General features: G+C 39.8%; 1 protein-coding gene across 2 annotated transcripts in view; it reads left to right on the top strand.

Annotated features, from left to right (window-relative positions):
• Window positions 1–288: 288 nt before the first annotated feature.
• Window positions 289–14,843, top strand: part of LOC137011193 (rho GTPase-activating protein 40) — a 25,309-nt gene continuing 10,754 nt past the window's right edge. For both annotated transcript variants that reach the window (XM_067373868.1, XM_067373867.1), the window contains exons 1-5: window positions 289–425; window positions 8,541–8,737; window positions 8,822–9,042; window positions 10,950–11,028; window positions 11,367–11,518. In XM_067373868.1, coding sequence (XP_067229969.1) covers window positions 358–425; window positions 8,541–8,737; window positions 8,822–9,042; window positions 10,950–11,028; window positions 11,367–11,518 — 717 coding nt within the window. In that variant the 5' untranslated portion in view covers window positions 289–357. The remainder of the gene's footprint in view (window positions 426–8,540; window positions 8,738–8,821; window positions 9,043–10,949; window positions 11,029–11,366; window positions 11,519–14,843) is intronic.

Raw genomic sequence — 14,843 nt, 5'->3', positions numbered from 1 at the left:
ATGACTCAGTTTCAGCTCAGTCGAGCTGCAACATAATCAAAGAAAAGCTTTTTGGAGATGTTTGTTTGGTTTGAGGGAGAACTGGTTTTAGGCTAGTTCACCAACATCTCGGCACACGAGCTCCGTCCTCCGCTTCCCGTGTTGTTTATCCGCAGTGGAAGCGGTGGCAGCGGCGCAGGCATGTTGCCCTCGTCCGTCCCCTCTTCCTGTAGCAGGATGCTGGGCTGCGGCGACGTTCCTGTGCGGAGCGTTCTGGCTCTGATGTGTTTGCATGCCGAGGAGATTACAGTCGCTCGACGCGGCCATCTGCTGCTTCCTGCCCTCCGCGGTTCCAGCGGCCCGAAGAACCAGAGCAGGATGCCGTGGGGGAAAAACGCGGGATGGCTGCTGGGCTCGGGCAAAACGGCTGGACGCGTTCCTACCAGGTAGGACCGGTGGACCTACTCTCTTAAAAATAAAGGCTCTTTATTGGTATCAGTGAACATCCATTCAATCTTTCCATTGCACAAAAGATTCTTTATAGTGGGAAAAGTTTCTTTTGATTATTAAAATGTTCTTCACACTAAGAAAACTTACTTTTTTGGAAGCTTTATTTTTAAGAGTGTACGGGTCATTGGACGTCTACTAGTTAACCTGAATATCACACCGTTCTTAAAGCCGTCAAGTTACTAACATCTGCACATGAAATGCGAGTCTGAATCGAAGCTTTGTGTTTGGGAAACAAGTTAAACACTGTGGAAAAAAACACTTGTTCAAAGCTAGCCGCTCTTAGATAATGTTCTCAAAACGTTCGCACAAAAACATCCTTCATGGAGCTCTTTTCCTGAAATGTTTCAGTTGGATGTTTGTCTAACTCAACTATTGTTTAAAAATTACTGTATTTCTTGCTTAAAATGAACCCAAAATATGTTGGAAATTAAAAATCAGACACATAATTACTAGAGGCAACAATAATAATAAAAAAATTGATAAATAAATAAATCTTTATTGTTTAATTATTATTCATTAAAATTATTCATAAATGTTCATTGCCAACATACTTTGGGTTCATTTTAAGCAAGAAATACAGTAATTTTCAAACAATAGTTGAGTTAAATAAAACTACCCGGCAGGTTGGGCAAACATTTAACCCAATCACTGGGTTAAAAACACATTCACTGGGTTAAAAACACATTCACTGGGTTAAAACAACCCACTGGCTGGGTTAAAACAACCCACTGGCTGGGTTAAAACATCCCATTCACTGGGTTAAAACATCCCATTCGCTGGGTTAAAACATCCCATTCGCTGGGTCAAAACAACCCATTCGCTGGGTCAAAACAACCCATTCGCTGGGTCAAAACATCCCATTCGCTGGGTTAAAAAATCCCATTCGCCGGGTCAAAACCACCCATTCGCCGGGTCAAAACAACCCATTCGCTGGGTTAAAACATCCCATTCGCTGGGTCAAAACCACCCATTCGCTGGGTCAAAACAACCCATTCGCTGGGTTAAAACATCCCAATCGCTGGGTTAAAACATCCCATTTGCTGGGTTAAAACATCCCATTCGCTGGGTCAAAACCCACCAATCGCTGGGTCAAAACAACCCATTCGCTGGGTTAAAACATCCCAATCGCTGGGTTAAAACATCCCATTTGCTGGGTTAAAACATCCCATTCGCTGGGTCAAAACCCACCAATCGCTGGGTCAAAACAACCCATTCGCTGGGTTAAAACATGCCATTCGCTGGGTCAAAACCACCCATTCGCTGGGGCAAAACAACCCATTCGCTGGGTTAAAACATCCCAATCGCTGGGTTAAAACATCCCATTCGCTGGGTCAAAACAACCCATTCGCTGGGTCAAAACAACCCATTCGCTGGGTCAAAACATCCCATTCGCTGGGTCAAAACATCCCATTCGCTGGGTCAAAACATCCCAATCGCTGGGTCAAAACATCCCATTCGCTAGGTCAAAACAACCCATTCGCTGGGTCAAAACATCCCATTCGCTGGGTCAAAACAACCCATTCGCTGGGTCAAAACAACCCATTCGCTGGGTCAAAACATCCCATTCGCTGGGTCAAAACATCCCATTCGCTGGGTCAAAACAACCCATTCGCTGGGTCAAAACATCCCATTCGCTAGGTCAAAACAACCCATTCGCTGGGTCAAAACATCCCATTCGCTGGGTCAAAACAACCCATTCGCTGGGTCAAAACATCCCAATCGCTGGGTTAAAACATCCCATTCGCTGGGTCAAAACAACCCATTCGCTGGGTCAAAACATCCCATTCGCTGGGTCAAACAACCCATTTACTACGTTTGTCCATTTTTTTAATGTGTAATAATATCAAAATAGTTATGGATTCGACTGTGTAAGACTGTCATTTTCTTGCATAACGAGTAAACCTGGTTGGCAGTTCACATTACTTAACTGTTGAACTCTGCAAACTATAAGAAGCTTTCCGACTGCAATCTGGATTAAGACTGTAACCAAGACAGTCACTGAGTTTGAAGCAGATTAGACTGTGTTTGTGCTGCTTTTAACCACTGCTGAGGAGAAACTAAACATAACGATGACACTAACTTTCTCCGATTGCTTTTACAATAACAAGCAACTGTAATTTTTACAAGTAGTGGTTTAGTGTGTCATGTTGCAATAATCAAAACCATCTGCAATCTCTGTGGACTGAATCATTTTAGTGAATCACGTCTTCTTCTTTGTTGTGAATTTTTTAGTGAAATGCTGCTGTTTGTAAGTATGGACATTTATATTAATTGGGATATTTCTAGTCTTGTTTTTTTTTGTAGTGTAAATTTTTCAGTCACTCTTGGTGCTGTGAGAGTAAAAATAAATGATATAATTTAATAGTTCATCATAAAAAAAATATCATAAACAGCATATAATGCCAATGAAGCAGCTTTAATAGCTGAAGTCAGTCTGGCTTGTAGTGAAGGTAACTTGTTTGTAATGGCAGCCTGTAACCTTTAGTGTTCACTCTATGCTTTTGTTCTCTCACTCTATTTAAGTCACATTATTGCGTGTGTCGTATGAAACAACAATGAATCTCAACATGTGGAAGGACGGGGACTTCTCAGGTTTAAAAATAAGCTGACCGTTCTTCCGGCATGTGAACCTGAAGCGAAAAAACAAGCCTGATCGTCTTCATTCCATCATTTGACGAGTCAAGAGCTTGACATGTTAACATGTGCAACTCAAGCTCTGTGTTTGTATCATTCCTCTAGTTTTAATGCACACTTATTCATATTTATGTAGAAAGAAGCAGCAGCAGCTTGAGAATGAACAGAACAATGAAATGTGTATCTGCGTCATACGGCTTCCTGTTGACCAGGAGGTTCTTTAAGTGCAATATTGACAGATTTAATGAGAGACGACGGGCCTGTGTCCGCATCACTAATTCATTAGACAGACGAATGTCTGTGCGAATATGAGGAAGATGCTAATGATGAAGATGAACAACTTCTGTGTTTGAATACATTCATAAACTGTCAAAGTGGAAAGAGAAATAATGATTGATGTGTGTGTCCATGTGCTTTTGTTTGTATATTTGTAAATATTAAACAACATTAATATTTCAGGCTAAAATTTCTAACTTTCCCAGCTAACAGGGAATGTTCTCAGAACGTTCTTGCAAGGTTCTCTCAATGTTATGAACAAACGTTCTTCCAGTAACATTAATAGAACATTCATTCAAAGTTATCTGGTCTTTAATAATGTTCTCAAAAACATTAATATTTATACATCATTCATGAAACGTTTTTAGTTAGACATTCATCTAACATTTTTAAATGTTACTACTTGTTTTAGAACGTTCAGAGAATATTAAAAAGTAACATTCCAATAATGTTTGAAGATGATGAAATGGAACGTTAACCAAGAACTTAATGGCATGTTAGAAAAACATTCTCAGAATATTTTTTGTTAGGCAGCAAATCATAAAATTAGCCAAACTTCCTAAATGAAGCTTTCTGCAGGTAAACTCTCTGATTTACACTCTAAAACTGTATTTATAATTACTATTTATGCAGTATTTATTTATGAGCTGAAACAAACTGAGATCATATGCAATTTTTACCATTTTAAAAATTAATTTGTCACTGCAGACCATTTATAACTAAAACTACTCAGCATGTTGGCCTTTCCAACATGATTACGTCATGCGTGGAGCATCACAGAGCAGTGCGAGATGAGCATTTGTGATTAAAAAGTATATCATTTTTTTTATAAAATGTCCGATGGTTTCTCTAGATAAGACTCTTATTCCTCGTCTGGGATCATGTAGAGCTCTGTGAAGCTGCACTGAAACTGACATTTGGACCTTCAACCCGTTGAACCCCAGTGAAGTCCACTATATAAAATAACTGCTTAAATGAGAGTGAAGAACTGGTTTGATCTGTAACCTGCGCGTTTGAGAGTCTGACCCTGTTGTGCACACCGAGGCTTGATCTTTATTATTGTAGCTTTCGCTCTGACGGGTCACATGTAGGTTAGAGGTTGAAGATTATTTCCCTCACATCTATGATGTATTCATTATGTTAATGGTTTTGTTTATATGTGAAATTATGAATGGCATGTGGTGTGTGTGAATGAGCTTTGGGTGTGTCCCAGATGGGCAGGTTTAGGTGTCAATGATGTGGTATTGCTGGTTCTTTCACTCCGGCACACACACACACACACACACACACACGTACACACACATACAAATACTGCAGCAGCAGAGATAAAGGAAGCAGTAGTGAGCAGCTGATGAACAGACATTGTGCATCTTCTGTTTGAAAGCGGAACATTTTTACACTCAGAACTGAAGAATTGGATCATAAAAAAGAGCAAATCTATTGGAGAATGAGACAGAGAGATGTGAATATTCAAACGTTATTATTCATCTGCATTGATTCGGCAGCAGGACTGTAAGTGAGAATGTATTATATGGACTTAAAGCCCAGAGAGGAGAATGTGGTGCGTTTGGTTCGATCTAAACCCGTCCAGCGTGGAAAAATGTGTCGACCGAGACGTTTCCTTCTCTACCTGCGTGAGCAACACTCCACCAGACAAACTCAAACTCACTCGATTACCAGGTACAATCTTTACTGAAATGAGTCTAAGAACTGAAGCATAAATAGTGTTGAATGCCAAAATATTAAATGTTCAAATTGTTGGGTAAAATTCAAAAATTTGAACATGGAGCTGCTTTGAGATCCCCATATCTATGGGACTGAACAATTATAGCATCTTGAAAATGAAGATTTTGAACATTTATGGCACTCAGACAGGAATGTTCTACGCAATTGAGATGATAGAAAAACACGAGATATATTTCTAGTTTCAACATTATTTGTTCTTCAGATATTCCTCTTTAAAAGAAAAGAAGTATCAGTTTTATGCAAAGTGACCCACGTTTAGTTTTTGACCACTGAAAATGTGTACAAATTACTCATGGAGCTGCATTTAGATCTCCATATCTCTGGGATTGAACCATCGAGGGCCTTTAAAATGAAGAAACCAAAAGAAAAGTTTGTTGAGAACCAGGATCTAAAAGGATATTAAATTATCTTTAATACTTCTTGAGTTACAGTCATGCAAACTTGAGGCAAAAAAACACAAGAAGTGCTTTTTCCCCATTTTTGAACAGTCGCCGTTGGCATATAATGAAACACAGATTGATAAAGTCAACAGATTTTACTAATAGATCTACCAATCTCTGTGTGAAAATAAAATAATGATGCTGTCATCTTTATAAAGTCATTTTTACACCCCTCTAATTTGGCTCCAAATCTCAGGCGATCCTCCTCTACAAAACACTGGATTACTCAGTAAATATACATCTGTGACATTTAATATTTTGGCTTTCATCACTATTTATGTTTGTCTTTCTACAGAAAAAAATTTAAAAACTCAAAAATTTGAGCCAGGGAAGTTTCCAAAATGTGGTTGATTTGATCCTATAATAATGTAAAACAGCTGTTTTTTATGTGAATATATATAGTAAAATATAATTTATTCTTGTGATAAAGCTGAATTTATTTAATTAAAAATACTGTAAAAATCACTAAATAATATTACAATTTTTAACAGCTGTTTTCTATGTGAATATATAGTAAAATATAATTTATTCCTGTGATCAAAGCTGAATTTATGTAATTAAAAATACAGTAAAAATTGTGAAATATTATTCCAATTTAAAATATCTGTTTTCTATGTGAATATATAGTAAAGTGTAATTTATTCTTGGGATCAAAGCTGAATTTTCAGCATCATTACAAGTCTTCAGTGTCACATGATCCTTCAGAAATCATTCTAATGGGCCAGTTGTTCAAAAAGTTTAATCTGGAACAGAATTATCTAGATTTGGAAATCCCATGTTTTGCTATCCATGATCAGGTAATCCATCTTACTTTTGTGCTGGTTTTTCAAAGAAAAATTGGATTGGATGACCATGATCCAGATACACACTTTTCCAGATTACCAAATCTGGATTCCCAGTGCTCTACGGAGCCCCTAAAGGGACATGATGATAGAGAGAATATGGGTTTTGAATTAAATATAATATTTTTGTTGGATATTTACAGCTGTTTGGGGATTGTTTTATGGCACCAAAATCTTTTTTTACTTTACAGTAGGTTACCGAAAGGCTAAATATGTAGGTTAATGTCTACTTCTAATTTATTTAACAGTTAAACTAATCAAGAGCAAAAAAAAAAAAAAAAAAAATGTGTATATTACATGATATAAATGTTGTATTTTTGACCAGTTTTAAAGTTTTACTACATTTTCCTCCTGGAATCCACCTTGAAATCCTACCCCCTGTTGGGATCAGGATAATCCTGTTTTTTTGGATCAAAGTTATCCAAATCCTACTGACAAGGTTTGATCCAGATTAAAAGTAGGATTGGATTCTGTGATCTAATCTGATTTCAGAATCCCTTTTTCCTTTTGAACAACCCATTTTCAAGATTTGATCCAATCCAATGGCCGAAATCCGATCAGATTACTTTTGAACAACTGATGATTTGCTGCTCAAGAAACATTTCTGATTATTATCAATGTTGAAAACAGTTCATATTTTTGTGGAAACTGTGAGTTTGTGGTCATTTAAAAAAATAAATAAATAAGAAATGCATCAAGGATGCATTAAAGGTGCCATAGAACGTCTTTTTACAAGATGTAATATAAGTCTAAGGTGTCCCCTGAATGTGTCTGTGAAGTTTCAGCTCAAAATACCCCATAGATTTTTTTAAATTCATTTTTTTAACATTAACTATGCACTGATATATAGGTTGCGGCCCCTTTAAATCTCGTACTCCCCCTCCCCCGGAGCTTGCGCTTGCCTTGAACAGCATAAACATGGTTCACACAGCTAATATAACCCTCAAAATGGATCTTTACAAGATGTTTGTCATGCATGCTTCGGATCATGTGAGTATAGTATTTATTTGGATGTTTACATTTGATTCTGAATGAGTTTGAGGCTATGCTCTGTGGCTAACAGGCTAATGCTACACTGTTGGAGAGATTTATAAAGAATGAAGTTGTGTTTATGAATTATACCGACTGCAAGTGTTTAAAAATTAAAAACGACTCTTGTCGCTAGAAAGACAGTTTACAAATATCACTAAAAATATCATGTTATCATGGATCATGTCAGTTATTATTGCTCCATCTGCCATTTTTCGCTATTGTTTTTGCTTGCTTACCTTGTCTGATGATTCAGCTGTGCACAGATCCAGATGTTAATACTGGCTGCCCTTGTCTAATGCCTTGAACATGGGCTGGCATATGCAAATATTGGGGTCATACATATTAATGATCCCGACTGTTACGTAACAGTCAGTGTTATGTTGAGATTCGCCTGTTCTTCTGAGGTCTTTTAAACAAATGAGATTTACATAAGAAGGAGGAAACAATGGAGTTTGAGACTCACTGTATGTCTTTTCCATGTACTGAACTCTTGTTATTCAACTATGCCAAGATAAATTCAATTTTCAATTCTATGGCACCTTTAAATTGATCAAAAGTGACAGTAAAGGCATTTATAATGTTACAAAAGATTCTATTTCAAATAAATGCTGTTGGTTTGAACTTTAAGAATTCTGAAAAATAAAATGTATCACAGTTTCCACAACAAATATGAAACTGTTTCCAACATTGATAATAATCAGAAATGTTTCTTGAGCAGCAAATCATCATATTAGAATAATTTCTGCCATTAAAACACGCATCAGTCAGATCATTTGCTTAAACTGATGTTGTGTATCTGTGTGAATGATGATGAAACGCTGACATGTTTGAATCTGAAGTGGTTTCAGCTTTGATTTAATCTGTGCAGCTAAACTGAAACTGGTTTTACCAGCCGTCCTTCACTAGTGTCCACTCAGCCGTCATCAGAAACTCATTACGCGGGGGTCAGTTACCTGCAGAAACTGACCAACAAGTAGTTTGAGATCTTTGCATAGAACATGTTTTACTGCATTATGAGCCACACGTCGCCTGAGATGAAATCTCTGTTTCTTTATCATCTTCTTCTTCCTGTGCATTTCAGGGACTGCAGCCTCACCGCAATGAATGTTGAGTCCTGGGCGGACCCTCGGGACCCGCAGCCGGACTCACCTGACCTGCCGACAGCGCAGCAGCCCGACAGGTTGTGCCTGGAGTCCTTCTGGAGTGAAGTGGAGACCATACGGAGCAGCAGCGACTCCGAGCCGGACAGCAGCAGACGAGATTCCCGACAGTCCGAAGGTGAGACAGAGACGCTTCACGCTGTGAGAAGATGCAGAGACGCGCGCTGATGGATTGACCCAAGTGTGTGTGTGTGTGTGTCAGACGGCGAGCAGGAAGAGCTCTGGCTGCAGGATGCTGGTTTGTCTCCGCTGGTGACAGGTGAAGAAGAGGACGTGGATAAAGCGGTGCTGTTGTCGACTCTCACCAAGACTCAAGCAGCAGCGGTTCAGAGACGCATCGACTCGTACACCTGCTCGCTGCGCAAGAGGAACAAAACCCCGCCGAGACACGTCAGAGACGTCTTCGCATCGCCCATCACGCAGGTAACAGCACACCTGTGTGTGTGTGTGTGTGTGTGCACTGCAAAAATGCTTTTCTTACTTAGTATTCATATCTTATTTTCAGTCCAAATATCTAAAAACTCTTAAATCATGATGCATTTACTAGACAAGTCACAAGGTGAATTTGAATAACAATTTTAACAATAAATAAAGCACATAAAGCACAGAAAAATAGACGCGACGTCGCGTGTAGTTAGGACACGGTGTAAGATGACAAGATATTATGTCTTGTTTTCTGAAAAATTAATAAATCAATAAAAGTTTGCTTAAAACAAGCTAAATTATCTGCCAATGGGGTAAGAAAAATAGTTTTAATTCAAACCGAAAGATCATTTTGCTTGTTTTAAGCAAAAACATATTTTTATTTATACAGAAAACAAGACATAATATCTCAAGTCATTTTACTTGTGTGGTAAATGCGTCTTGATTGAAGAATTATTAGATATTTGGACTGGAAACAAGACAAAAACGCTAATTAAAAAAGCATTTTTTGCAGTGTGCGTGTGTGCTTTTACTGATTTTAGATCCAAAACACTTAAAGGGTTCATCCAAAGATGAAAATTCTGTCATTAATTACTCACCCTCATGTCATTTCACACCTGTAAGATGTCTGTTCATCTTCAGAACACAAATGAAGATCTTTTTGATGAAATCTGACAGCTTTCTGTCCCTCCATTGACAGTCTGTGCAACTACCACTTTCAACACTGAAAAAAATGCTGTTCTTACGTTTTTTTTTTTGTCTTGTTTCTAGTCAAAATATCTTAAAGTTCTTAAATCAAGTTGCATTTTCTTGACAAGTTAAAATTATTTTCTTGTTTTCAGGAAAAATAAGTCACAATTAAGTGAGTTTTTCCTTAAAACAAGCAAAATAATCTGCCAGTATGGTTAGCAAAATAATATTATTTCAAACCAAAAATAAGATATATAATCTAAGATTATTTTGCTTGTTTTAAGGAAAAACTCACTTAATTTTGACTTATTTTTCCTGAAAACAAGAAAATAATTTTAACTTGTCAAGAAAATGCTTCTTGATCTAAGATTTTTTAGATATTTGGACTGGAAACAAGTAAGTAAGAACAGCATTTTTTGCAGTGAAGTCCCAGAAAGATAGTAAAGACATCATTAAAGTCATCCATGTGACTCCAGTGGTTTAACCTCAATTCTATGAAGCAAAGCGAGTGCTCATGCAAAAAAACATAATTTACCACTGAATCTCCACCGCGTGTTCATGAGAGCACCACGATGCATGCTTGTTGTGTTGATGCGAGAGCAGATGTTGTTGTGTGAATGTGTGTAGGAGATTCATATTTTGTAAATAAAGTGGTAAATTATGTTTTTTGTGCAAACAAAGCACTCGCATCATGCATAAAATTGAGGTTAAACATCAAATTGAATATTGAATTTAAAATTTGATTACTTTAATGATGTCTTAACTACCTTTCTGGGACTTGAAAGCTCTCAGATTTCATAAAAAATATCTTAATTTGTGTTCCAAACATGAACGAAAGTCTTGAGGGTGATTAATGACAGAAATTTAATGTTTGTGTGAACTAACCCTCAGCGTCTTGACCTTTGTAAAAGTGAGATGGAAAGACATCATGCTAAAAATGTATGTAGATGTCCCTGTGTTTATTTTTGTATTATGGCAGAAGGACAAAATCTGTGTTCAGAAACAGTCAGTGGTGGCATTTGTAAAGAGCCGTGTGCTCGTGCTCCACAGCACACAATACACACTCACGTCATGTCAGATCATATCACTGGCACCTGAATAAAGGCTTGAATTCAGAGATAAGACATTGTGTGTGTGTGTGTGTGTGTGTGTATGTGTGTGTGTGTGTGTGTGTGTGTGTGTGTGTGTGTGTGTGTAACTAATTGTTTTCTATTCAGTCAGCAGTTCCTGAGACACGCAACAGTGAATCTGACACACACAGAAACATGGACAGTGTGACAAAGACACAACGATCAGGTACACACTTACACACACACACACACAGCGTCTTAAAGGGCCGGTCTGTTCATTATACAGTGTTATTCTCAGCTGCATATCTTCACCTGTCACGTCTATTAATGTAAGAGCATATGTGTGTTTAATAACACTAAAATGCTTCAGATTCAGAGGGATGGAGCCGTAATCTGTCAGAGCTTTGATTATGCGAGCTTGAATACAGCATGTGCCCTTTGAACACAAGATGCAATTTCCTGTCTTTTCACATGGAAATGATATTCAAATAGATCAGATACTGAACGCTTCTCGCTGTCAATAGAACAGCCATTAACAGTGTGTGTGTGTGTGTGTGTGTGTAGCTGTCAGTGGGCAGGAGACTCAAGGGCTACAGATGGAGGAGATCTTTATCACAGACGTGGCGTATTGTGAACAAGCGGCCATCTTACTGAAACAAGCCAAACTACCACAGAACAATAGCAGCCAGTGCAGGAGAGATGATGGGACGCTGCCGGTGAGACTGTCTGTCTGTCTGTCTGCCTGTCTGTTTGTCTGATTGTCTGACTGTCTGATTGTCTGTCTGTCTGTCTGTCTGATTGTCTGTCTGTCTGATTGACTGTCTGTCTGTCTGTCCGACTGTCTGTCTGTCTGATTGTCTGTCTGTCTGATTGTCTGTCTGTCCGACTGTCTGATTGTCTGTCTGTCTGATTGTCTGTCTGTCTGACTGTCTGATTGTCTGTCTGTCTGTCTGATTGACTGTCTGTCTGTCTGTCTGTCTGTCTGTCTGACTGTCTGATTGTCTGTCTGTCTGACTGTCTGATTGTCTGTCTGTCTGTCTGATTGACTGTCTGTCTGTCTGTCTGACTGTCTGATTGTCTGTCTGTCTGACTGTCTGATTGTCTGTCTGTCTGTCTGATTGTCTGTTTGTCGGATTGACTGTCTGTCTGTCTGATTGTCTGTCTGTCTGTCTGATTGTCTGTTTGTCGGATTGTCTGTCTGTCTGACTGTCTGATTGTCTGTCTGTCTGTCTGATTGTCTGTTTGTCGGATTGACTGTCTGTCTGTCTGACTGTCTGATTGTCTGTCTGTCTGACTGTCTGATTGTCTGTCTGTCTGACTGATTGTCTGTTTGTCGGATTGACTGTCTGTCTGTCTGTCTGACTGTCTGATTGTCTGTCTGTCTGACTGTCTGTCTGATTGTCTGTCTGTCTGTCTGATTGTCTGTCTGTCTGATTGACTGTCTGTCTGTCTGTCTGTCCGACTGTCTGACTGTCTGATTGTCTGTCTGTCTGATTGTCTGTCTGTCTGACTGTCTGATTGTCTGTCTGTCTGTCTGTCTGTCTGACTGTCTGATTGTCTGTCTGTCTGACTATCTGATTGTCTGTCTGTCTGATTGACTGTCTGTCTGTCTGTCTGTCCGACTGTCTGTCTGTCTGATTGTCTGTCTGTCTGATTGTCTGTCTGTCTGATTGTCTGACTGACTGTCTGCCTATCTGTCTGTCTGACTGACTGTCTGTCTGATTGTCTGTCTGTCTGATTGACTGTCTGTCTATCTGTCCGACTGTCTGTCTGATTGTCTGTTTGTCTGATTGTCTGTCTGTCTGTCTGATTGTCTGTCTGTCTGACTGACTGTCTGATTGTCTGTCTGTCTGTCTGTCTGATTGTCTGTCTGTCTGACTGTCTGTTTGTCTGTCTGTCTGTCTGTCTGATTGACTGTCTGTCTGTCTGATTGACTGTCTGTCTGTCTGTCTGTCTGTCTGTCCGACTGTCTGTCTGTCTGTCTGATTGTCTGTCTGACTGACTGTCTGTCTGTCTGTCTGTCCGACTGTCTGTCTGATTGACTGTCTGTCTTTCTGTCTGTCTGTCCGACTGTCTGTCTGTCTGATTGACTGTCTGTCTGATTGTCTGTCTGTCTGTCTTATTGAATGTCTGTCTATCTGTCCGACTGTCTGTCTGATTGTCTGTCTGTCTGATTGATTGTCTGTCTGATTGTCTGACTGATTGTCTGCCTATCTGTCTGTCTGACTGACTGTCTGTCTGTCTGATTGATTGACTGACTGTCTGACTGTCTGATTGTCTGTCTGTCTGATTGTATGTCTGTCTGATTGACTGTCTATCTGTCCGACTGTCTGTCTGATTGTCTGTCTGTCTGTCTGACTGACTGTCTGATTGTCTGTCTGACTGATTGTCTGACTGTCTGATTGTCTGTCTGTCTTATTGTCTGTCTGATTGTCTGTCTTGTCTGATTTTCTGTCTGTCTGATTGACTGTCTGTCTATCTGTCCGACTGTCTGTCTGATTGTCTGTCTCTCTGTCTGTCTGTCTGTCTGACTGACTGTCTGATTGTCTGTCTGTCTGATTGACTGTCTGTCTGTCTGTCTGTCTGTCTGTCTGTCCGACTGTCTGTCTGGTTGTCTGTCTGGTTGTCTGTCTGATTGTCTGTCTGTCTGTCTGATTGTCTGTCTGTCTGACTGACTGACTGACTGTCTGTCTGACTGACTGTCTGTCTGTCTGATTGTCTGTCTGTCTATCTGTCTGATTGTCTGTCTGTCTATCTGCCTGTCTGATTGTCTGTCTGTCTGATTGCCTGTCTGTCTGTCTGATTGTCTGTCTGTCTGTCTGATTGTCTGTCTGTCTGACTGACTGACTGTCTGATTGTCTGTCTGACTGTCTGATTGTCTGTCTGTCTGTCTGATTGACTGTCTGTCTGACTGTCTGTCTGATTGTCTGTCTGTCTGTCTGATTGTCTGTCAGTCTGTCTGTCTGACTGTCTGTCTGTCTGTCTGATTGTCTGTCTGTCTGATTGACTGTCTGTCTGTCTGTCTGATTGTCTGTCTGTCTGATTGACTGTCTGTCTGTCTGATTGTCTGTCTGTCTGATTGACTGTCTGTCTGTCTGATTGTCTGTCTGTCTGTCTGATTGTCTGTCTGTCTGTCTGATTGACTGTCTGTCTGTCTGTCTGATTGACTGTCTGTCTGTCTGTCTGATTGTCTGTCAGTCTGTCTGTCTGACTGTCTGTCTGATTGTCTGTCAGTCTGTCTGTCTGTCTGATTGACTGTCTGTCTGATTGTCTGTCTGTCTGATTGACTGTCTGTCTGTCTGATTGTCTGTCTGTCTGATTGACTGTCTGTCTGTCTGATTGTCTGTCTGTCTGTCTGATTGACTGTCTGTCTGTCTGTCTGACTGTCTGTCTGATTGACTGTCTGTCTGATTGTCTGTCTGATTGTCTGTCTGTCTGATTGACTGTCTGTCTGTCTGTCTGATTGTCTGTCGGTCTGTCTGATTGCCTGTCTGTCTGATTGACTGTCTGTCTGTCTGATTGTCTGTCTGTCTGATTGACTGTCTGTCTGTCTGATTGTCTGTCTGTCTGATTGTCTGTCTGTCTGTCTGTCTGATTGTCTGTCTGTCTGACTGACTGACTGACTGACTGTCTGATTGTCTGTCTGTCTGACTGTCTGATTGTCTGTCTGTCTGTCTGATTGACTGTCTGTCTGACTGTCTGTCTGATTGTCTGTCTGTCTGTCTGACTGTCTGTCTGATTGACTGTCTGTCTGTCTGTCTGATTGACTGTCTGTCTGATTGTCTGTCTGTCTGTCTGATTGTCTGTCTGTCTGACTGTCTGTCTGTCTGATTGACTGACTTTCTGACTGTCTGTCTGATTGTCTGTCTGTCTGTCTGATTGTCTGTCTGTCAGTCTGTCTGTCTGATTGTCTGTCTGTCTGTCTGACTGTCTGATTGACTGTCTGTCTGTCTGTCTGTCTGATTGTCTGTCAGTCTGTCTGTCTGACTGTCTGTCTGATTGTCTGTCAGTCAGTCTGTCTGTCTGTCTGATTGTCTGTCT

This window comes from Chanodichthys erythropterus, chromosome 21 (assembly GCF_024489055.1).
Source record: "Chanodichthys erythropterus isolate Z2021 chromosome 21, ASM2448905v1, whole genome shotgun sequence".
NCBI lineage: Eukaryota > Metazoa > Chordata > Actinopteri > Cypriniformes > Xenocyprididae > Chanodichthys > Chanodichthys erythropterus.
The sequence above is the reverse complement of the archived record's forward strand: the minus strand, read 5'-3'. Positions and strand labels throughout refer to the sequence as shown.